We start from the raw sequence: 25,761 nt of genomic DNA, 5'->3' as shown, positions 1-25,761 counted from the left end.
GTAAAAAAAAATACAGGTAAATGGGTCAAACAACAGGTGCGTGTAGAAGAACGCATGCGTGTCAGTTTTAATTGAATCGCCATCTTGGAAATTTGAATGATTCATTACAAACTGTAATGTGAAGAAATTTTACGCTTTTTGAGAATTTTACTTGTGACCAATCCTTTCGAAAGCCACCTTCTGGTTCGAGGCGGCAGATTCTTTCGGTAGGTACCGAATTATTTTGCGTTACAGGAACAAAATAAGCAAATTTCATGAAATATTCCGGTCTTTGTGTTGTCGAACTTGGCTTTAAAGTTTAACTCACAACAATAAGAGTTATATTGCATTTCCGTACTGAATAACTAAAAGTATAAAAGCATATTTAAACAATAAGTATTATTTAAACGTTTGTCCAAATGTGGGTTCGATTGACCACTTTGTTTTGTGTACAGACCTTAAATTGGTTGACCTAGTGTGTAGATGTATGTGTATTGTGTCAAAATGTTAATTGGGGTAATTTGTGTTTCTACGCCATGAACCATTAATCATTTTCAAATGAAAATGAATTCTTCTTGACCCTGGGCTAGGGAGCAGTTATTGCAGTGATTTTGTTTGTCTTAAATTGCCTCCGATATATGGCTGTTTCTCCTGAAGAATGTTTCCCAATTCGACAGAAAAATGCCTCTTTAAATAATCCCAACAGAAATAAGGCCACATCAAGATTCTCATCCACCAGCAACTAAAAATTGGAGCGGGTGGAAGGATTTTATTTTTCATTTTTTCGAGATTTGTCAAATGTTATTCCTTCTGATGAATTCGTTTGAGAAATCCTGGAAATGTGTACTTTTGCGTATGTTTGTGCCATACCAAGGTTTTATTTCTTCAACTCCCCTTATAATACAACTAACAACGAAGACAATCCTGAGATCTGCCGAAAAATATAGATATTCAGTAAACATACACCACGTTACTGGTTTTTTGACCGGAAGTCTATATTGTTGTGTACAAGTAGAGTTGTGATAGTTATGAACATGAAAGAAATCCAGAAATTTGAACCAACTGTAAAAAAAAAATAAAGAAGTAGGGACGGGCAGGGATGAGATTTTACAAATTAATTTGATGTGTCCCAAGATTAACTATTTCCCAGTAAGTTGTTGAAGGGTCTGGTGTTTTTTCTCTTTTTTTTGGTTAAAAATTATGCCCAGTAATTGTTTATGGATTTACTTTTTCTTGATACCCTCTATAAGATTTATCTCTTCAACTACAAATTAAAAGTTTTTTAACGTTATATGTATTTCAAATTTCCCAGTCTAAAAAAATGACATACAGACTGTATATTTACAATATTATAAACCTGTTCCTTCAATAAAATTTTCATAATGTGTGTAAACATGTGCCTTACTAAAACCTTACTAAAAATTTCCCCTAAAAAAAATACAAATATTTCTTATAATTTGCTTTCTTGCCAATTTCTGAACAGGCTCATAAAGTGGATTTTATTTATTTTTTTTTTTTTGGAGGTGAGGGGTTCAAATGAATCACTGAACGGTCCAAACATACAATAACTCTTTTTTCAATACCCTTTTGACCTGATACAATTTATGTTGAAAACTGCATGGTAAACCCTTGTGTGTAACAAATCAAATCACATTGGCTGATTTTTTATTTAATCAACCAATAGCAATCACACTTATAAAACAAAGGTTTTGACAGAAAGGGAAAAAATGAATTTGTTTTTTGTTAAATTTGTAAAAGTTCTGTCTTCACGTGAATGTGACCCTACGTCAGTAGGTCATTTCTACCACAATGAGAACCTTTCTACAGTTCTACCATGGGAATAGAAAATATACCGCTTTCTGAACTGTCAAAAAATATCTAGAAACACCGGTATTCGAACCCCAAATTTCTCAAATACCCCAAAATTTGTGATTATTTAATGAGCCATAAATTTGTGAAATAGTGTGAATTTCTGAAATGTTTTATGACAAGTAAATATTCTCTGTGGAGCAATCAGCTGATCAGTTATTGATGATGATTGGCAATTAGAAAAAATGGATCCCGATTGAACACATCCACTTTTCATGTACAGCCAACCATTTCCTATAGAAAAATTTGTTAATTACTGTCAATTTAACAGTCTAAATTTTGTATAGCCACGTGTGTTAACAAATTTTAAAATTACCATTCTTGATTCAAAATTTCAGTTACCTCCCTTATACGTGTAATTCTTATGTTACATTTTCTGTAATTTCAACAGTACAATATATTTCCCAGGTTTCATTTGCAATAAGTAAAGAAAATAATACTCCTTTAGAACTGTGATGGTTTTGGAAATTTGGTATCGGCATTATTGGATATTTGCTAAATTTCCCCAAATATTTAACCTCATAGTATGCAGTTAATGAAAAAAAGGCTTTCACTTAAATTTTCATTGCCCATGGTAATGCCATAAGATCGTGAAAATATATTGTTATCAAAGATGTTGCATTATTTTGTAAATAACTTGTGACAAGAGGATCAGTACTCAGCATAGTTAATAACAAAACAAACTTAAAGTATGAGGTTGTCGATAAACATTACACATAATTTACTTGTTTTGCTAGAAGAAAAAAACACTGATTAGAAACCTCCAGTTTTGAAGGAACCACTTTATCACATGTAACAGTCTTTATGACAATATTTTTGACTTCCCTCCCCAAAAAACGACCTTGATCCGAAGGAATAGAATAAATTGTATAATCAATCTTAGCGAAAACAATTAATTGTTCCAAACTTTAAAACAGAGTTTCGAATAGTTAATTTGCGACGACTCACATGGAAAGTTATATTGTCAACTATGCTGTTCAGCTGTCTGGGGGACGAGTCTGAGGATAATTATTGACAGTGACTGAGTTTAAGTAGAGTAACAATAAATAAAATCAAAATTTTTTTTTTATTTCCTTACAGCAGAACTTCTCAGATTGCATGCTGAATTACGTTGTACCAAAAATCCACCCGCTAAAAATGAAATGCTCTTTAAAGTCACCAGTAGTGTCTCAATTATATATGCACTTGTTGCAATGTGTTTTCATCAAGTGACAATGCTGGTCTTTAGTGAGGAAGATCAGTCAATGCAGGTTGGATCCTGGCCTTAGTCACATCAGTGACTTTAAAAATGCTAGTCGCTGCTTCTGCCCTCTTTTGACCCAAGAACACAGTGTTTAGACGATACATGTATATTCAACACATTGTGAAGGACTAGTACAAAGCTAAGTCTGTTTCAGTTGGTCAAGTGATCTCATTCTGAATCTGCACAGGGGCTGCTCTGGCTTCCCGAATGTGACCAGAAAAATAGCCAGCTGCCAAATTCTGTCACCAATTTTAAGAAATTGGACCCAACGTGAGTGCCCAAAAAATGATTTTTTTTGTAAAGATGACAGTAAGTCCGCTGATGAGTTTCAATGCATCTTTGTCAAATCATCAAAATAAAATAATCTTTATTCATGACATATATGTACATGTACCCCAGATTCAATCTTGATTCATGTATAGAGCTGGTTTGTATGCCTTCGCAACAATAAGTTGGGGGGCATATTGTTTTACCCCTGTCTGTCCATCCCATAAGTTTTCCACACTTTTTTGAAAATCCTTGAAGATATTGAACTGATTTTTTGTATGTGAGTCTTTCATGATTAGTTACAGATCGAGTTAAAGTTTTGTTCTGCTGCGCTGAGTTTTACCAAAATTATGGGCTCTGGACTTAAAAAATTCCATGGAAATAACCGTTTTCCGCACTTTTTTGTAAACCCTTGAAGATATTGAACTGATTTTTTGTATGTGAGTCTGTCATGATTAGTTACAAATCAAGTATAAGTTTCGCTTTTTTTTTTTTTTTTGTAAATGCTTGGAAGATATTTGACTGGTTTTTGGTATGCGAGTCTGTCATGATTAGTTACAGATTGAGTTTAAGTTTCGTTCAGCTATGCTGAGATTTACTCAAAACCACATGTGGGGGCATCATTTGTGTCTCACAGACACAACACATCTGACAAAGTGCTTTTTACAATTGAGAGTTATGATATAGCTGTATAAAGGTTAATTGTGGGGCATCACTTTATCTAGTTAGCTCTAGTCTTAGCCAGGATCTAAAATCATAAGCAACATTAATGTAACAAAATTTTACTCCCAAAGTAAATGTACATTTGTACATGCTGGTGTTTCATTTTTATCAAGGACATTATATTACTACATTCATATAGTCCCTGATCTTAAAACATGTTGACCATTGTCCTTTGTGGCCTGATACAATTTATCTTAAAATATAATTTGCATTATTATTTTATAAATTTTCAACAAACTAATTCTCTGTATTGCAAGTGATGAAATTTCTAGCATGGACCATTAAAAATAATTGTTTCCCTTTTTTTATTCTCTCTTGTTCTTTTATATTCCTGTTTGAATATCTAACAGTTATGACTTGGAAATGTGATTTTGGTGTAGTATGACTTAAGCATTTCCTTAATTAGATTTGGGAAATCCCTTTTCTATTTGTGTTTACCGATATTCCTGCCAAAAAAGTTCATGGCCATTAGAAAAGTTTAAACCTATGTCCTCCATTTTCTTTTTTCAATTATTGCATTTTGAAGTGTTTTAGACACTTCTTGATGGGATAATCATTGTGATTTGATCAGCATTGATTTTGTTACTCTTTTAATGAAGTCGAATATCGGCTATTTCTACAGGAGACTTTTCCCAAAATGAAAAAAAAATCCAATTGTCAGACAAATTTTTGAAAAACAGGTAAAGAAGCCAGTGAAGTGTTCCTCAGCGCGGTACTTCGTTCACTTCTTGGGAATTTTTTGTTTCTGTTTTTTTGGTAAATGTATTTGTCAGTTGGGTATCAGTTTTCAGTTACCATATTTTCCCAATATGCAGAAAATACAGCAAAAATTTCACAAAAATAAATGGTTAGGGCTGCTTTTAAAAGAAGGAACAGAATCAGTGATAGGATTCAATATACCATTCCGCTCACAATAGCACTATCCCTGTCAGAGTTCGTTGATATATTCAAAGTTGGGCGAAGAGTAGTCTGACTGAGGTTGGAATTTTTGCCCATGTTTCCTTGGGTTTTTCTAGCATTAAACAGGATCCTTTAAAAGGACTCCTACCGAAAGAATATTATATCATCATGATGCAATATTCCCATAATTTGAACTTTACGGCCTTAATTTTGACTCCTAAATGACAAATTTGTCGATAATTTTTGTCTGTAAATGTCTGAATAAAGCATTTCCCAAAAATCCTGATAACCCCTGGTTTCTCGCTTTATATTTTAGTTTAAAAGCACATTAGACTCATCACCAGCTTTATTGGTATTCTTACAGATACATGTATATTTTAATCATTTTCTCTTTAAATTATGTGCAAAACATACTTGTGCAGAGTTAGAAATAGTAGCCTATCAGCCAGCCTGAGACGCTATTTTTTTTTGGCAGGGCTGGCTAATTTTAGCACAAATCTATATAGCCAAATAGTGAATATATTGAAAAATTGTATTCAGGACCGGCTAGATTTTGAGTGAGTTTCCTTGTGCATATTATTATTAATTGTGGGTGGGGGGGTTAACATCACGAGTATTATTTCTGTCATCATGGAGATGGAACTCATTCTTTAGCTATATCATGCATGCTGACCTTGATGAAAGTCCATATGACACATTTTCCAGGAATTGAACTGGGAAGTACATGTGGATTGCTTCCTACACATGCATAAGAGCAAATGAGGCTGCAAGTAATCCCCTTGTAGATCTAATTATGGCTAAGGTCTGAATTCTGTTTGTTTGCCCTTTCCTTTACTGCCCAGGAATAGTGGTTCTTAGGTAAACAGTCCCTAAGTCATTATGGTGAGCCATTTTACTGGGTCATTGTACCACTCCCCAAGACGTACTTTTGATGGATAAAAGCAAAGAAAATCATTCCCAAACAGAGTTAAATTAAACTTGAGTGTCCAGTGTATTCAGAAGTAAAGTAATTTGTCTTATGAACATAGGGGTTTGACTGAAGACTTCAGCAGTCACATCTTAAGACTGATGTACCCTGTATGTAACTTGACAAAAAAGGAAAAGACATCTTTAATTTGTACTGTATCATTAAAAGCTGTACCCCAAAAGGTAGGAAGAGATTGTTTTTGGAGGTTATGACTGGTACCATTTAGGAAAAGGGACCAGTTTCATTCTGGTCAAATCCTTTGTCAAATATCTCATTGTAATCAAAATTCGAACTACAGTACACTCAGGGACTTTTTTTCACTGACATTAAGTCAGAGGTTTAAATCCTGTTAGTTGATGAAGCACCTTGTAAAGTCATTCCTGGTTTACAGTGGAAGTGAAATATGAAAGTTGACAGGGATTTCGTTACCCTTTTATTGCAGCAGAATATCATCTGTTTCTCCCAGAAGACTTCTCAAATTGTTGAAAAAAAATTTTCTCAAAGGGAGAAAAAAATCCAATTGTCAGACATGATTTTTGAAAAACTGGGTATAGAAGTCAGTAAAGTGTTCCTCGAGACATGATTTCTCATCCTGGTACTTTGTTCATTTCTAGGGAATGTATCAGTTTTCAGTTCCCTATCGGCATGGCACATTTCTGTCCCCTGTACCACATTTTCCCAATGTGTTGAAAATCTGGATATAATTTCACAAAAATGAAGGGTTGGGGTTGCACTTAAAATCACTGGTATACTCCAAGACTAATAATTTCATTGTGAAAGTTATGTGAAACGTGTGCCAAAAATTAAAATAAAAATGCAAAACTTACCCGACCATTTTTTTTTCTTTTTTAATTTTTGTAGAATGTAAGTGTAACTTTTTTTTCTATGACCCTAACATAAACTGGCTTTATAAAAACCAAGGCTCTGATATGACATGTAAAACCATTAAACCTGTATAAATGCCAACATGATAAAGAAATGATGCAGGAAACATTTCAGGAAGATTTCAATTCCGGATTCTACCATTGAGATTCTCTTTTCACTGATTTTGCCAATTTCTGCTTTGTTTGTTGACCTTGTAAAATCATCTTTGACATTATACATTAATTTACATGTAGCTGATTACAATACATTGATTGGTTATTATTTGACTGTTGATGCAGTATATTTTTTTAAATGACATTAAATTGTGTATTGATTTGTAAAATTCCCTTTGTTGAGCCCCTATTTTGAAATGTTAGACAGGTGAGGTTCTGAAAATTTTGACACATGGCAGGTAAATTTATATGTAAATAATGGTTGACTGAACTCGCCTAAGTCTGAGTCGTGGGAGTGTTTTTTTATGCTGGTCGAACTTACAAATACTTAGTCACTTAAGCAGTGTGGGTGAAAGCTTCCAAGTGATAGTACAGGATATTAATGTTTTGACACTTTTATTATTAGAATTAACTTTTGACATGGATATTTTTAAAATATGATGCTCGCTATGCTTGATTTCTGCTGTGATCTTGAGGTGTCAGAACTTCTGATCTGAATTTGTTATTTGGAATATCGAAATTATTTTGTTGGATATGGTTTACAAACTAGATTTTTTAATGCGAGACAAGGGGGCTGTAAAGTTGTAAATCTGTGTGCGTTTTGGCATTGGATGATATTTTTTTCCTTGAATGAAGGTTGGTATATTTTAAACAGTATCCAGAAACACAAGTTATTAATGCATGCATATGTTAAGCTTCATTTGAAGTTCTGCATTTAATGTCTAAAATGTAATGTGTTTGAAACCCACAACGATTTTTAATTTGTGAAATTCTTAGACTAGCCAATTCCATTATCTAGGGTTTGACATGAATATAAACAATAATTGTATGATATTGTACATGTACATGTTGTTCATTTTGGATGGTAACACAAGGGACCAGGTGACATTTGCCATTTCTGGGCAGAAGTGGCTCCATCTAAAAGTACATGATATGTTTATAGAGTTACTTTATGAATGTCCCCATCAATTAGTAAAAATTTTCCATCAAAATATTTTCTTCCGAACCACTTTTAAGGATTCAAGGCTACAGTTGATAAAATTTTGTTCTTTTGTCCCGATTGTATCCCTTCTGTATTCAGTTGTTTGTTCAGACATTACAAAGTTCAATAACTACATGTATGAAAACCACCCATGACACTAATTTCTGCTCCACTTGACTGATTTTTTTTTGGATGCAGTGAACACAATTCTTCACCATGACATGTTTCTGCCTGCTTGATCAAGGTTGAAAATAGATAATGATTTCAGTGAACAGATGTCAGATGCCAAATCCCATGTGATTAATGTTGACTATTTAAGCCATGTATAGGGGTTGAACTCTAATTAGGTGTCATCTGGTTTTTGTCAGTTTACAACTCAATTCCACACTGGATAGTGATTTAAATTCAGGCTACTGGACACTAGAGGTCACTTTTGTTGCATTTGAAATACAAAATGGTATGTACATGTACCTTTGTCTTGTAACATTGAAGTGAAGGTTTGTGTTTATGTGCAAGTACATTTAGATGTAGGTTCGAAATGTCACTTTTTGTTTTGAATTTTGAAAATTATATGAAGTTCAACTGGTGTACTTGGGTACTTGAAATCAAAATGGGCATGTATTCTTGTTCTCTAATTGGTACACACATCTGTAAGGCTAACTAAGTCATGTTGTACATGTATTGCTTGAAATTGATATTCTTATACATTTGTATAAATATATTTTTGGTAATGTGTACTTAGTTTATTAATGTGTTTGTTCAAGTCAAACATTTAGCAAGTTTGTTAATGAGATTGTTCAAGTCACAAAAATTTAGCAAGGTGCTTATTTTATGAGTTAATTGGGTTGTTGAGTTGCACATGTAGTAGGGTGTGTGTTTGGGTGTTATGATGTGTTGATGGTACATGTATACATGTAATTATCTAGTAGATATACATGTACATGTAGGCAGATGATGGGTTATTCATGTTGGAGTATGGTATTTTAAAAGACTCATTATACATTTATATAGAACATTCAAAGCAAAAAATGTTGGGAGTATAACTGTTTTGACGTACATATTATTTTACAATTAAAGAGCAAAATTACTCCCTTAAACAGGTATAATATCAATTTTGCTGTTTGCTGTGTAAGGATTTGAAAATGGCAGTTATTCAGCTGAAGTACATCTGTATTGTATGAATAAGTTGATGATTTAGGGTATGTTTTCAATGTATGTTTTTTAGCATGACACCCTCTAAATTGATAATGGTTTTCTCTTTGTTTGACACTCAAGTAAATGTTCTGTCTTAGGCTTTTAGAAAGTATGTGTACCAAGTGTTTTGGTGTTAGGATTGGCCCTGCCATATTTTGCCAAATCACTTCAAGATAATGATTGAGTAGAGTGTCAAACAAAAGTTGCAGTATTGAATATTGAATCATCCAACCACAAATATTGTTAAATATACCCCTGCCTATAGTGAAATTGTATTATAACACTGTTTGACACTAATTGCTGTAGGAATTTACAGAGGCCCAAGAGAGGGAAATAGTCTGTCTTGTTTACCTGTCATACTTGAGATATGATTAAATCTGACCTACTTTTGGAATCTGGCCAAATCTGGTGTCTGGAGTATTTACTTTTCAAAATGTGACACCAGATTTATGATGTTTAGTGCATAACAATGTACATAGTTTTGAAATTCAACCAAGACGTTTGTGTACTTCAGCTACTATCAGAAACCTGAAACACTTCTTGGTGGGATGTCTTAAATTTTAATACATGTTAAAGAATTTCCTGATGCAGATGTTCATCTGGACAGGTGTTGTGTTAATTATTAGATTACTCCTTGTTACAATAGTGTGGCTTGTTTTTTTTTTTTTACATATGTGTACATGTATATGTACTTTTAGACCTTCCTTCCAACTGTAGGTAGGTAGTGTATAAACTAGGAATTCAGGCCTTTCTCCCTTCTTGGAGTATTTTCCAAAGTATAAATACTTGCTCTAGTATTACCCCAACCCCCTGAACCACCAAGTGAGAAATGAATGTTAACCTTTAAATTTGTGCAGAACATAGTATAAAAGATCACAGCTGAGTTTTATAAGAAAAACTTCCTCAAGTCATCAGATTTTTCAAATATCAAGTGATCTGATTGGTCGAAATTTGAATTATGGAAGGATTTGAGGAAATTTTTTGTGAAACAGCAGACTGACTACATTTACCTCAATCATAAGAGATGTTAATCTTGAAGTAAATCAATTGTTGTTCAGTACATTAAAATTCAAATGTCAAAAGCTTATGTGCTGAATTTTAGTGGATCTGTAAATGAAGGTTTTCATTAACCCCATTAGCAAGCCTCTTCTTTCCTGTTCAATATCCTGGTCAGATGTTGTTATGTTTTGAAGGCTTTCATTTCACACAATAACATTGACAGTTGTGAATGAAAATAAATGGTTCTCTTGGGACAAGGTTACAAAAAATCTAACCCCTTATAATGACATGGCTAAATTTTCTGTGGGAATGAACAAACGTTTATTGTCCATTGGGTACCCACCTGAGGCCTCTTTCCCTGAATAATGGATGCCTTGAGTCATTTAAATGTCACAGGGCTATTGATAAGTCTAACCAACTGTGGGATCTTTAAATTATCTGACACATTTAAAATTCTTTTGTTGGGGGTGCTAAATTAATTGGGGTTCTACAAGAAGGGTTATTTCATATTTTAAAAAAAGTTTTATGAACATTTGTTTTTGTTCTGTACTCGTAGTGATTTTTTTCATTTAGAAGCTGATTAGTTTTGTTTGTATATGTTTGGGTAGATTTTGTAAATGAAATTCATTTTTACCATTTGAAGCATGGATGTACATATCAATATGTACTTGTAAATTTTTGTATTTGTAGAAAAGTGGATGAAAATTACCCTAGTCATTTTTTTAAGCTCTTGTATGTTAATGTTTTTCAAGAAGGGCACTTCAGCTGTGAACAATGTCAAGAAATTATTAAAAGATTTAGGAATTAATCATCTACTCAAGTCTTATGTTCACTAAAAACAAATAACACAGCTTGAAATAGAGTTTACTTGTTGACTTGGTAAGCCCATCATGATTACATGGTCTGAATCAATTTACACATGACAGTTTAAGAAGCAGATGTTCATATTGTCTTAATTCATTTATTATTACCTGTCCATTCAATCTTGTTTACATATGGCTTCAGGCCTGGGAAAGAACAAAATTATGTCTAACAAATTTTAACCTTAACATTTCCTGATGGGTCATAATGACAAATTACAGGAGTGTTTTGTGTAGTAGCTGTTTGTTTAAACTGCTTATTGTACATGTACTGTACATGCTACATGTATCTACAAATGAGACAGGTTGTAAAACAGGGTTCAGATTTTTGGGAATTAAATCTTTCGACAACACAATGGGTCAGTCTTAAGAAAATTGTCTTGTTTGCTATTTGTCTCACAGAAATTGGGACATTTTGGTGGGAGTTTACTGTGTGGGACCTATTTGCAGGCTTTACTGTAATATGTGACATTTTTTCTCCCCTGTCCGTACATGTATTTGTACATAATGTACATTTGTATATAAGTGAAATTATACACAAGATTTCACTGGCCTTAATCAATAGTTCACAGTCTGGTTCAAGTGGTTGTAGCTGTGGTACACATAAGAATGAATTTATATAATCATATACATGTACATGTAATAGTAAAATTGCAGGAGTCTTATGTTAAGTTTTTCCTGATGGAGAAAAAATTGTAATACAAAATGTATGTGCCAACGTAAGTTAATGGACTGATTGTCATGAAATTCTATTTTTCTATTTTCAGACATAAAAGAGAACCGGCAATAAAAAGTTCACCATGAGTACATACCAATTAAACAACCCGCAAGGGTCAAATAGGAACAGTAAGTAATCCTCTAATTTTTTTTATCCTCAACCCCTGAAGTATGTAATTTTTTTCTGTCATTCAACCAGTAGTGCTGAAGCAATGCCCTTGCTTTCAAGTCTGTTAGCATGAAACACCTACAATAGGATGTTCAACTAAAATCACTCAATCTTTTGTTCAGAATACACAGCCGACAAGGCAACATTCTCAGTATTTAATTTGATAGGAAAGGACCAGCTTTTATTGGTCCCTATCCTAAAATAAACAAAATGCTCATAACGTGCACCAGTTAGGTTTTCACTTTCCCATCACATGGGGTAATTGCAATTTTTGTGCCTTGGTGTAAGAGAGTTGTATGTAATGCTGCATTGTTCCTTTGGCAAGTATAAAACTTGAATTTCTAAAGGATTCCTGAAGTTCTGAACCTAGGCAGCTAATCTTCATTTAGAGTTGGCTTGTGAAATTTAAAATACAAATGTAACAACAAAATTCTAGAACACTGCCAGTCAGTCATTTGAGGTTTATTTACTTTTTATTTACATGTAGTACAGGTAAATGTATGGATCCTCATAGTTTAGTACTTAACAGAAATGAATTTTGCTGAAAGTTCTTAAAATAACTAATTAGGCAGCTTATACATTCATTAATGAAAAGCATACTCTAAATACATGGAAAGAGTTTATATTGTAATTTTAAGTTTGGACTGGTTCCAAAACAACTGTTTCCCAGTAGAAATAAACCAGAAAAATCAGTCTTGATGATGTTCTATAGGGAGAAAATTTTGTGTTCAAATTATTATAATTATCATCAAAGGGTAAGGCCAATGCAGAATAAAAACTGTTAGTTGTACATTAGAAGTAAACATACATGGATTATATATGTGTCTAGCTACTTAATGTTTGTGCTTGTGGTGTTTTTATGTTCGATCTACTCTAGGTCTGTGCTTCAGCTTGTGTTATGTTCCATCTACTCGAGATATGTGCTTTTGCTTGTGTTCTTATGTTCCATCAACTTTAGGTCTGTGCTAGTGTTCTTCTGATGCCTTGGAACAAGACTCGAAAACTCATTTCATTCAAGAAGATAATTGTTTCAACAACCTGTTGCCTTATTTTAAGTAGTAATACCTCAGCTTTTTCTTGATGTACAAATTTTCAAAAAATCACACCCCCCTCTTTCGATTTTTTAGGGAAAAATTGTGGAAATTTAAGAAAATCGCTGAGGCTTGACGGTGTGTACCCCCTCATTGGTTAGTCAGTGAGCCCCTATTCATCACTTCTGTGTCTGCCCCTGTTTTTACAATAGATTCCCGAAAACTAGCTGACAAAAGTTTAAATTTCAAGGTGAAGGAATGAGCACATTTAAATTTCTTCTGTAGTACATTAAGATAGAACTTAGATGAAGATCAATCTTGCTTGATTGGCCTTCATTCTGTATCTTAATTTTCTAGAACTACATGTATGCTGAACTGCAAATATCTTAAGTCTGAATTTTTCTGAGGCTTCTTCATCAGATGTACATCTAATGGTAGATTTACTCGGTGAAAAGCTTAATGTTAAAGTCATGAGAATAAAATCCTCTTGTGTAATCCTAGAAACAGTTTAGAGTTTAGTCTAGTAATCTTGATTAAAACCTTGACACAATATCGCTAGTCACACAGTGGTTGTCAGCCAGGAATTATGCAATATTGATTTTGGCATGCAACCAGTAGACGAGATATTTGTTTGGCTTGGCCTTAGCAAGTATTAAAACAGTTATATTTGTTAATGCACAAATGTAATGAAGCGTTATTAATGAAATATGCGATGCCTGAAGAAATATACACTAAAAGGGAGGGTTAAATGCAGCATGTGTTGATAGGGAGTAAACAAGTCAGGAAATTCCTCAAGATGGTAGGCTTAAAAATTTGTATATAATTTTTTTTTGTATTTCAGGAGATTTAGATTGATACTTTTATTGGGAGTTCTTTCGAACCTCAGTTTGGTTGTTTTTTATTGTCTTTGTGTTGATTTTTCTAGTAAGAAAATTTTCTGAACTACTATTTATAAAGGTCTTCGCTTATGATTTTACTGTCATAAAATTAAGACTTTCAACGAACATGATGAATTTCTTCACTATCAGCTTGGAATCAACATTGCAGTTATGTGAGTTGATCACTGGGTACTAAGTGTGTGCTTGAGCAAAATTTTCTACTTTATTGGGTTTAGACATTGGGTGCTCTCATAGAGTTCAGAGTCCAATTCTTAAAGTACTGTAAACATTACTATGGTGCACAACTACAAAAATTGATTACTGAAAATATTTATGGAACTGAATTCATGATGACCATGAAATAAAGCAATTTAATTGATTTAGAATTTTTGGAATTTTCTGCCATCTGATAGAACGATTTTGCATAAGTATTAATTTTCCCACATTAAAAGTCAACCACCAGTTTAAACAACTTTAGCTTACCATGGGCATGATTATAATACATGTTATGGGTGGTGGAAAATTTGAATACTAGATCCCTGTTCGAGCTACTTCTGAAACTTCCTTTCTTAATGAAAATTGTTTTTGTTTCAGTATCTGGTGGCAACAATTATATGGACCTTTCAGACATGCCAATGGACAAGAACCAACAGACCATGATGTGGCAACAGAATCAATACATGGATTCTGGTATCAACTCAGGTGCCACAACTCAGGTAAGATGATAGCTGATCAGCATTAAAATCTGCTTCAATGTATTGGCAAAGTACTACCAATATGGATGGAACATTCAGTTTCTAAGATACCCCTCTGTACATGATAGATATACAGTGAACCTGTCTAAACCAATCCCTGTTGGCCTTCAAAAATAGCTCAATTAATTCATTTGTTGGGTTTAGTAAGGGTCAAAATACTTTTAAACGGACATGGTGGGATTAATCAAAGTGTCTGGTTTAGACTGGTTTTCAGATTATTCAAGGTTTTGTATTGATAGGTTTCATTGTACAGTGTACTGAGAAAAATGGCCTAAGTAGGTTTCATCCTAGAAACTGTCATTATGCATCATATCATGGGAAAGCAGAGAAAAAAATCAAGAAATCCTGCACTTAAACATTATCCCGAGTATTAATACAATAGAATAATGGATAATTCAACTGCACATTGGGGAACTCACAAAAAATCTTAATAAGGCGCCCCTTCAAATGTACTTGTCTTTTGTTACTGGACAAGTGTTGTGTTGAACCCTGTGCATATTTCACATGAGCCCATGTGAAAAACCACGAACTTACTTTTCTATTTGTCTGTGTTTTGTATTACAGGCTCCATCTATCAGCAGTAAAGGTGGTCACCATGACAACGATGACATGGAGGAACAAGGGGGAGACAATATGGATACCACCAGACTGATGTTAGACTGGGCTGAACAGAATTATAATAACCCTCAGTACTCACAAGATCAAGTCGATGGTAAGTACATCGTTATGCCTTGAAATTTTATAGTGGTGGTACTTTATTTTAGAGCAATGAATTAAGATTTATAAATGTAGCTGTAGAAGTGAATGACCACTATCTAGTTAAATTGAAAGTGGTAGGGGCTACTAGATTTCCAGAGAAACTTTCCCGTTGAACAAGTCTAAAATTTTATATTAGAGTTGACGTGTTGTGTCAGTTTGGGGACAAGTAAAAATGACTAACTTGTCTGCCTTGCAACTTTAGGCCGAAAGTTATTTCTAACATTTGTGTAAAGCTCTGAACTTCTTGAATACTATTAACAACAAATTTGTATATGAAGTCATAAGATACAATGTTCTTGCAGTCCTATTTGGAAAGGGCGAATATTATTTGAGCTGAAAATCAGATAATTTGGTTTTGCCACAACTACATTCAATGATTCAGTGAAAACCAGGCCTGTCCATCTAACTATATTTACAAACATGACTTATTTCTTCGCAGAGGTCAACCAGCAACTAAACCAGACCCGATCACAGCGTGTGAGGGCAGCAATGTTCCCAGAGACCATGGAGGAAGGTATGCCAATCCCATCAACACAGATGCACCCAGATCAGCCCACAGCTGTTCAGAGATTGGCTGAGCCTTCACAGATGCTGAAACATGCCGTTGTCAACCTCATTAACTATCAGGTAGATTATTTCAAGTTAATGCTAAAAAAAATTTTAAAAAAAAAGAAAAACGCTTTAAAACGCTATCAAAATTTTAACAGGTTGGATGTCTTTTTAATTTTCCTATTTACAACGGAGCTTTTAGTAAAATCTAAGGAATTTTTCAATCCTCGCAGATTATGAATAACTTTTGAAAAGCTACCAGTATATTAGAACTATTTATTGATTGTGGAGGCACACCAATGCTAGTCATTTACCAATTTGACTAGTAGAAATGTATTCTGATTTTATCTCGTTAGGACGATGCTGATCTTGCAACAAGAGCCATCCCAGAACTGACCAAGCTTCTGAATGATGAAGATCAAGTCGTTGTTAGTCAGGCTGCCATGATGGTTCATCAGCTGTCCAAGAAAGAGGCCAGTCGCCATGCAATCATGAACTCTCCTCAGATGGTTGCTGCTTTAGTCCGCGCCATGAACAATACAAATGATATGGAAACGACACGATGTGCTGCCGGAACACTTCACAATTTGTCACACCATCGACAAGGATTGCTCGCCATTTTTAAATCGGGAGGAATACCAGCTCTAGTCAAACTTTTAAGGTGTGAATTTCGACTGTTAATGATTTCGTTTTGTAATAAATTTCTGTGAATTGCTATCTTGCAGAAGCTGTACTATATTTTCAATCTTGATTGAAACTTCAAAACCAATGTCTAACTAGTAAATTATCTAAAAAAATAAAAACTAATTATTATCCTGTTATAAATAAGCATCTTTACTCGTTTGCCAGAATTAAAACATAAACAGCTGCACTTTGGCATTCTATATACCCCCTCTCTCTTTCAGTGTAAAAAGGGAAAAGGTATTTTTTTCCATGAGTACAAACTAACTAATAAATCACTCAATTTTAGTTGTTTACGAAATGTGGTCAGAGGGATAGGATTATATATCATTACATTTCAAAAATGGATGGGCATATGAATTTATGATTTGTCGAGGAAGTTCAAAACTTGCATAAATTTTATTTCTTTCTCCATTTTCAGTTCTCCCATTGAATCAGTTCTATTCTATGCTATCACAACCCTTCACAATCTACTGCTACATCAAGATGGTTCCAAGATGGCTGTCAGACTAGCTGGAGGTCTGCAGAAAATGGTGGCATTATTACAGAGGAACAACGTCAAATTTCTTGCCATAACTACAGACTGTTTACAAATTCTAGCTTACGGAAACCAAGAGAGCAAGGTTAGTGAGTTTTATAGTACTATTGAAGTTTCATTTCTTTTGAAAAGCTCTTAAGTATCAGTCTTTGTAAGAATCATGCAAAATCTGATACACCCCCAAAAAGGCTACTTATTTTTATTTTTGTAATTAAGTTGTTTAATGGGTCTATACAATGAAATGTGTAATTATTCATTCAAATCTGCCTGCTCTTAGTAGATAATCCACATTGAAAATCCAGTAGATTATATTGTATTTGAGCACCATTTACAGAGTTATCTCCCTTAATTTTGAAATCTACAATGCATTCTTTATAATTTTTATCTCCTAAGAGCACAGGTTATGTGAAAAACCACATGTTAATTTCTGTTTACTATGACATTTCAAACAAAATATCAAAAATAAAAATACGTAGGCTTTTTACCCATGAATCACATTTTGCATGATCCTTGACTGGAGTGCTACTTAAAACTCAATTCAAGTTATAGACATGATTTTCTTCCACTTTTTTCAAAGCCTGGTTTTACCATACATTTTCTGTCAATTTGTTCATTTCCACTTCTTTTTTTACTTCTTATAATAACATCAGGAACTGGAAAGCATTCAGCAAAATGTTCCCGTAAACTGTATTATCATGAAAAGGTATTCATGATAAGATGAATGGTGGTATAAAGTACTTGAGCTTGGCATTCCCAACTGCAAGACCATAATCAAGAAACGAATACTTAAAACGATGACATTTGAAACAAAAAATATTCCAGAAACAGAAAAAAGAATGGTTTTGCAGAATTGGCATCTTATTATACCCTAAAGTGTGAAAAAGAAAAACAAAATTCAGAATCAAAAGATTTAGGCTTGAGGCTTCTGACGGGAGATATTTTAGTTGAAATTCTGATTTTTGTTATTTTTCAGTTGATCATTTTGGCCAGTGGTGGTCCAGGAGAATTGGTCAGAATCATGAGATCATACACATATGAGAAACTTCTATGGACAACATCAAGGGTGTTGAAGGTTCTTTCTGTATGCTCCAGTAACAAGCCAGCAATTGTTGAAGCTGGTAGGCACATATGTATAATTTTAAGAAATCATGGTTTTAGCTCAGCAAAAAGTGAGACATATGATAATCAATGTTGCTCATTACTAGTACATATGTTCATGATTTTCATGTAAATATTAACTTGTTAACACATGATTATCATGTGTTTTGAAAAATAAATAAGATATCATTTGATTATCATGAAATTATCATATGCTAATTGAAACATGCTAATTTTATCATTTTTTGCTACATATGATAATCATATGTGGCACTTCATATGAGTCTCACATTTGGCACTCTTGATTGTGTACATGTCAGTGATTTTAACTTCAAACCAAAAAGCTAAGTGGACTATTAGAATTGCCAGCTTCTGTTCATTTGTTCATTGAAGTGTTTCATTGATCCTTCTAATAAATCCAAACACTTCATGGGATGGAATGTTTTATTTCCATAATGTTGAAGCTAGGGTATATGTGATTTGTTAATAGGTTGCCCTTTCCTGGATTAAAAATCTGCAATATGTATTTGATATCAGTATTTGTGAAAGAAACATATGGATCATGGATTCAAAGAGTAGTTAGTTTATGGAATAATACTGATATTAATATGTTAAAAATTCTTTAGATTTGTAAAATATTAGGTTACATTATGCCTTTATTTTTCAGGTGGTATGCAGGCTTTAGCTATGAACCTAGCCCATCAGAGCCAAAGATTGGTACAGAACTGTCTGTGGACACTGAGAAACTTGTCTGATGCTGCCACCAAAGCTGTAAGTCTAATATTGACAGAGTTAATGAGTAAAATTCTCATTCCGTGGTACATGGTATTGGAGTGGTCAAGAAGTCAAGGTTCAATATATTATTTATATATATTTCAAAAGGAGGTAGACATAGGTTAAAGGACACAACTCTTACAAATCACTGAAACGTTTATGTTCAGCATTTTACATTAATCTTGTGTAAGCATCAAAGTGACTCAGATTGATTTCATTCTGTTTCAATAAAAAATGCTTGATAGGCTTGGGTGAAGTTGAATATGATACAAACATCACTGATGTCAAGAGTAATGTCCCTTACCTTAGGTTTACCCCCTCAGAACAGAAAAGTTTGGTTAATAATGTAGGGATATAAGAATGAAAGATGTTGAGGATGGGTGTGCTTGGTGTAGCATATGCATGGTGTAAATGGGAAGTTTAGGCTATAGATTGAGCATTCTGTAAATAAGTAACAACTTAGTTGATAATAAACCATTGTTTTGTTACATCAGTGATGTCTTGACATGCAGAATTAGCAAGACTTCATAGAACACATGCCCAATGCCTGCGTCAAAAGTATTAGCAATCACTTGTTTTAAGTCATTTCTGACAGAACTATCTTGAGCCATTCATAATTCAAACCCCTTACTTATGCAGGGCATCCTTGACACTCCATCCCTATAAAAATTTCATTTAGAATGTCCAATACATGTTTTCTCAATTTTCAGTGGCAACTTTTTCCTTCAATTGTGATTTCAATATTATGATTTCTTAATATTTTCAGGACAATATGGAAAGTCTATTACAAATGCTGGTACAGCTCCTTTCTTCCAATGATCTCAACATTGTCACATGCTCTGCTGGTATCCTGTCCAATATGACGTGTAACAACCAACGAAACAAGATCATTGTGTCACAGGTTGGAGGTATTGAGGCCCTTGTCAGAACCATCCTGCAGGCTGGAGATAGGGAAGACATCACTGAACCAGCCGTAAGTGTTCAGTATTATATTATTTGAAATATCCTTGGCCGGTGTATCTTCATACAAACTGGATTTCTTCTACCATAGAGTGGAATGCTATTTTTTAAAATTTAGATTTTACTGTTTTTACATTTACTAGTGTTGTCAACTTCTACTTTTGTTGGCTCTGTAAGATCAGGTAGATAACCTTGTAAAATAATGGAAATACAATTTCAGATTAAGTTACGTGTCAAATGGAAGAAACTTTCATCTAATGTTTTTTTTAACCATTTTTGTTAAATACTTTTATTATGCCAGTGATAATCACTATTTATACTTTGAAGCATTCTTTAGAGTTCTCTGTCCAGTTGGTTGGTTTTAAGTACCATCTGAATGAAAGACATTACCTTTAGTGGATGTGATTCATTGTGTAGAAAAACTCGCCATACAAATGATGCTTATTCAGTCTACATATGCTTTATTTTATTATTTCTAAATATATAATTAGGTCTAGATTAAATATAACACGTTATTAGATAGTGATAATTTGATGTTTCAGGTATGTGCATTGCGTCATTTGACCAGCCGTCATCCTGATGCTGAGATGGCCCAGAACGCTGTAAGACTACACTATGGACTTCCTGTCCTAGTAAAACTGTTACATCCACCCAGTCGCTGGCCACTGATCAAGGCTGTTGTTGGCTTGATCCGTAACTTGGCATTATGCCCAGCTAATCATGCTCCACTCAGAGAACATGGTGCCCTGCCCAGAATTGTTCATCTGTTGTTGAGAGCACACCAAGATACACAGAGGGTAAGTGGAAATAAGACAAAAATTGTCCTTACTGTTGATAAATGATACATTATTTCTGTCTTATGATTTAATCAAATAACATAATGGCAATTTTCTGATTCTATATCTAAGTTATTAACACCCATTAAATTGATGACAAGCATAGTTCTATGTAATTGTATATTAATAATTTTTTTTACTAAGGTTAATGAATGTACAACCCACTCTTTCCCATTTTTCAATTGAAAATAAAGCTTCATCAAGCTTCAAAAAACAAGGTCATTGTGCACTAAAGAATTATGCAAATTGTGTTTCTTCTAGCATAGAAATTTATTTGATAAGGCTTATCAAATAAGAAACAAAATATGAATTAAATTTTTTTTTTTGGTCTTTGTAGAGAGCATCTATTTCGTCCAATGAACAAGGATCAGGATATGTTGATGGTGTCCGTATGGAGGACATTGTAGAGGGAACTGTAGGAGCTCTCCACATTCTGGCCAGGGAAGGGCACAACAGAGCTGTAATCAGAGGACTGTCTTGCATTCCTCTCTTTGTACAGGTAAATAGGACTTCGTATGGATTTCAAGTCATAAGTTTTTCAAACAATTTTAGTAGTTCTTTACTATTAACTTTTTTTTCACCTTCAAAGGTGATTTCAGCTGTGATGAACTTAAATGACTGTTTGAAAATGTATGAAAAAATTTTACTGAGACCCAAAATAATATTAGCTGACATTGTTGGTATGTGAAAGGCAATAAATAAATGTTCTTACTTAGATGTGAGAACAACTTAACTTTGTAAAACATATATATATATATTTAATTCCTTCATCAGAGATACATGTGTATGCAATTTTTAGACAATATAAGATTCAACATAATCACTACATAATTAGGTGGAAAAATTACAAGAAAAATCACTTTCAAAATTTATAGCCTCTAAAAATGAAATTATCATTAATCTTCCAACATTTACACTTAAATCAGAAACTGGGAAAGTAAAATTAGACCGTATAACTTGTATATATATATTTATTTTTTTTTCTTTATTGCATCCGGTATAATTATCATGAGTTTTCAACTTACTGTTTTTCTTTCAGCTTCTGTACTCACCTGTTGAGAACATTCAGAGAGTTGCTGCTGGTGTCCTTTGTGAACTTGCTGCCGACAAGGAAGGAGCAGAATTGATTGAACAAGAGGGAGCCACTGCTCCCCTAACGGAACTTTTACACTCCAGAAATGAAGGAGTAGCTACTTATGCGGCTGCTGTTTTGTTTAGAATGTCTGAGGACAAGCCACAAGACTATAAAAAACGATTGTCCGTTGAACTGACCAGTTCCCTGTTCAGAGGGGACCAGAATATGCCATGGTCTGAGGTAAGCTTAGAATTTCTTGATTTTTAACTTTTGAAAGACAAATTTTGTGATTTAACCATTTCTATGAATGAAATAAATACCCTACTCAGTACCTTTAAATATAGTAAAAAAGGGTTCTGCCAGAACTAACATCACATGATAAATAAAATCTAGATATAGGCAAAATAAAGTAGTGAAATATTAGTTTTTGGGTAACTCAAATACCTAAAAATCTCAAAACATGGTCAGAATGTGAACACAGTTAACAAAAATGATCTTCACACACAATGTACCAAACCAAATATATAGTTTACATATAAAAACTGAAGATGGGAAAAACAAGATATCACAAAAAAACAATTTAAGCACTAACAATATATACTCCCACAGAAAACTTGGGACTGATGTCAGGTGCTCTTTAAAAGTAAACATGTCCTGTTTTGCCAGTGGCACCTGTTATTTTGCAAATGAGTATAATCCAGTAATAGTGTGGCAAAAATAATGCAGCTCCTCAGCATGAGTCACAAAACAATTCACACTTTGGCAAAGTGTTGTACTTTTAAATTATAAATACAACTGCATCTAAGCCTTTGTATTTTGAGTGTCCACAGTATTAGTTTATTCCTGAAAGATAATCTTGTATCATAACAAAATTAGGATTATTTCTTCCTACTCTTTATATTGAGTGGTGTTAAGGTGAACTTCAAGCACTTGCTGTGAAAGTACTATTGTTTGTGGGGTACCACTTTTCGTGGTTTTCGTGGTTAGGCCAAACCACGAAATTTGGTTCCCAATCAAAAGATTTCCGTTGAAGTACATACTCAAAACCACAAATTCATAAATCATCAAACTTATGTTTCTTCCCTAATCCATGAAAATTGGTATCCATGAATTAAAGTACTTTCACAGTATCCTATTGGAATAAACTCTTGCAAAGTTCACTAGGGGGCACATTTAGGCTTCCTAAATTAGATCTTTTGAATGTCTACTGCAAAATGAGTAACAGGAAAAGTTAAATGTCTACATATTTTATAAAATGGGAAAATATATTGCAATTTCATCATTGTTCATGAGAATTAGTTTTCAAGGTTTGTTAAAGTTGTGGTAGTTTGCGGATTTCATTAGAGTACTTGTAGTTTTCAATAGAAATTTTATAATAAATATGAATATATGGTTCAACCAAATAACAACAAAAATTGGTATCCCTTAGAAGTGTTTCTTCAATTTATAATTGAACGATATCCACTAGAAAAAAAATAATGGGAGATAATTGATTTTGATTGACCTTTGTCCTCTATAGCCACCAGGTTTTGATGATGTTGCTGGTGGATTCCCACAGGATGACTCCTACAGAGATCAGATGTATCAACCTCCACAACATCATGGTAGTCAAGGCAGCATGCACAGTGGTGGTGACATGAGAGGAGGTAAGATCATAATCAGCAGCAATTGGTTTGAAAGTGTCAAATGGGCTTACATTATGGCAGTACTGACACATTGATTGTGACTCTATCCATAGTACTTACGTTAAAAACACAAAGTTCAGAATTTTACTGCTTTTCTATAAAATAGGTTCAACAAAAATATCATAAACAGGTCTATTATTGACTAGTAAAAGGTCAAGGGTGAAAGGTTAGGTACAGTAGAATTAGGAGCATAAGAAAGAGGTCATTATTTTTGGTGATTATTTTAGATAATACTTTCACTGCACAAAGAGTCATTCTCATTTGACCTTGCTCTTAAATGTATAGAAATTTGTCGAAATTTTTTTCATATTGACCACTGGAGGAACTTTCGACAAAGCAAAATGCTACATCTCTACTTATTGAAGGTTTAAAATGTAATCTAAGCACCTGCTAAAAAAGCATTTCACAGACCTGTATGTTTTATATAAAAAATTTACTTTAGCTTGTGGTGAAACAAGGCTTTGTTTACAGAATCTAGAACTGTTTTACTGATAAAATTAAAAATATTTCGGAAAATCTTTTGCTTGTGCCAATAGATGAAATTACTCCAAGTCAAATTTTGCACAAAAGGTAAATGATATGAAATCCATTTTATTTAAAAGGGAATCCACTCAATACTTTGCTTGCACTTGAGGCAAATGCCTTTATTTACAGTAATAGAAAATAGAAAAAGCATATTATAGATAATGATTTGTGGTATTTCTTTCCAGGATATGACCCACAGCTCCCCATTGATTCCATGCAAGGCTTAGACATTGGAAGTCAGCACGGCAGCAATTATGGCCCATTAGACAACATCCCTGATCTTGGTCCTCAGTCTCATTCTGGACCAGATCTTAACTTCGACAATATTGAGTCCACACTGCCTCCACAACATGATGGAAACCATACCTGGTATGACACAGACCTGTAAAGAGCATTTGCAAGCTTGAAGAGTGACTTTGATCTGTAAATAAAACATTTTGAAGACTACAATTGTGAGAAAGAGAAATTACAAACATCTCAATGATTGATATGTAAATATAAGAATTCTAAAGTTGAAAGAGTCATGGATCTGACAAAGAGCATGTGCCTCATGATATTTTGTTCTTGTACAGTATCTTAGATATAGAAAATTTTGTGTATTGACTATTTTATTTAAAACGAAGTTATGTTTCATTTTTCTGTGTAATGTATGTTTATTTTCACAATCAAACAAAAAAAAAAATAGTTACCATGGAACAAGTGTCATATGAAAAAGTCATTTTTTTTTTCTGAGAACAAAGTTCAAAAAGTCATTATTTTTATCTCATATTCACATGCACATTTATTCATCATATCACTTTAACATATTTACCATTGTATAACACATATCAAAACCATTATCCAATCAGAAAAAAGACCAGATTTTAATCCATATTTTAATAATTCAGCAGGTTACCATGGTAACTTGAGTTATGATTTTACTTTATATTGTACATTGTTTTTAATTTAAATTATGCAAGTGATATAATTTTATTGGTGTACTGGTTCCATTGTCGTAATTCTGGGTAACAGTTGGTAGATTGGACTGGTTCAAGAATATCCCAGTTTTCTATTATCTTTTTTTTTTAATGGAACCAGTAAACCCTATTTTATTGCTTTACATAATAAATAATATTGTTATACTTGATAAGATTTATTTTTTATTTCTATATTCTCTGGGTTGTTTTTTTCTTTCTTTAAAATTTCTAAAGAAAAAGTCATGTTTGGAATAATATACTCTGTAATCTTCTATTCTCCTACTTTGAGTCATTGATGTAAAATGGCCGATTTAATCTGTCTTTTATTTGGTTGTTAATTCCATGTACACAGTTACAAAATTAGTTAGTGAAATACAAAGATTGTCTCCATTTTAGATTTTATAGTTGTTTTAGCTTTTAGAAACTTTTTTTATAGAAAATTTTTGAAACTATAGCCATCATTATACTTTTAAAGGGTTGAAGTCTATAAATGGATTATTGAGAATATTTTGATATCTATTGAAATAGTATAATTTTCATACTATGCACAGTTTGCCATATTGGAGGTTTAAGAAAATAGGGGAATGCAAATTTGGGAGGGGGTGTGGTAAGAGCACATGGACAAGTTAATGCTTTTTGGTATACAATTTAATCATTAACACATGACAGGAATGTGCTAATTCATTTATTACAGGAACATTTTTTTTTGTATTACTGCATGCCTTGTTTAATAAAGATGGCATTTTTCTACTAAA

At 33.4% G+C, this 25,761-nt stretch overlaps 1 protein-coding gene across 5 annotated transcripts; it reads left to right on the top strand.

The window, feature by feature from the left end:
* Nucleotides 1–63: 63 nt before the first annotated feature.
* Nucleotides 64–25,761, top strand: LOC148600087 (catenin beta-like). Of its 5 annotated transcripts, XM_088558070.1 has the most exons (16): nucleotides 7,328–7,621; nucleotides 9,068–9,166; nucleotides 11,788–11,866; nucleotides 14,410–14,531; nucleotides 15,135–15,282; nucleotides 15,769–15,956; nucleotides 16,235–16,539; nucleotides 16,981–17,182; nucleotides 18,071–18,215; nucleotides 18,863–18,966; nucleotides 19,736–19,942; nucleotides 20,472–20,726; nucleotides 21,103–21,264; nucleotides 21,805–22,080; nucleotides 23,360–23,486; nucleotides 24,236–25,761. In XM_088558070.1, exons 3-16 carry the CDS (start codon nucleotides 11,821–11,823, stop codon nucleotides 24,436–24,438), a joined length of 2,490 nt encoding a protein of 829 aa, XP_088414196.1. In that variant the 5' UTR covers nucleotides 7,328–7,621; nucleotides 9,068–9,166; nucleotides 11,788–11,820; the 3' UTR covers nucleotides 24,439–25,761. The 5 variants fall into 5 exon arrangements, with proteins under 5 accessions (XP_088414193.1, XP_088414196.1, XP_088414194.1 ...); XM_088558067.1 differs by lacking the exons at nucleotides 7,328–7,621; nucleotides 9,068–9,166 and adding an exon at nucleotides 64–206; XM_088558068.1 differs by lacking the exon at nucleotides 9,068–9,166.

This window comes from Perna viridis, chromosome 13, assembly GCF_037379345.1.
Source record: "Perna viridis isolate PV_CMFRI_1.1 ecotype Kerala chromosome 13, ASM3737934v1, whole genome shotgun sequence".
Taxonomy (NCBI): Eukaryota; Metazoa; Mollusca; class Bivalvia; order Mytilida; family Mytilidae; genus Perna; species Perna viridis.
This window is presented reverse-complemented; position numbering and strand designations above follow the sequence as displayed.

What these genes read in the sequence shown, in the direction of transcription:
- LOC148600087 (XM_088558067.1), top strand. Translation starts at nt 11,821, where the DNA reads ATGAGTACATACCAATTAAACAACCCGCAAGGGTCAAATAGGAACA. An exon ending in CTCACAAGATCAAGTCGATG is followed by an intron (nt 15,283 to 15,768) that starts GTAAGTACATCG and finishes ATTTCTTCGCAG; the next exon opens with AGGTCAACCAGCAACTAAAC. An exon ending in TCAACCTCATTAACTATCAG is followed by an intron (nt 15,957 to 16,234) that starts GTAGATTATTTC and finishes TTATCTCGTTAG; the next exon opens with GACGATGCTGATCTTGCAAC.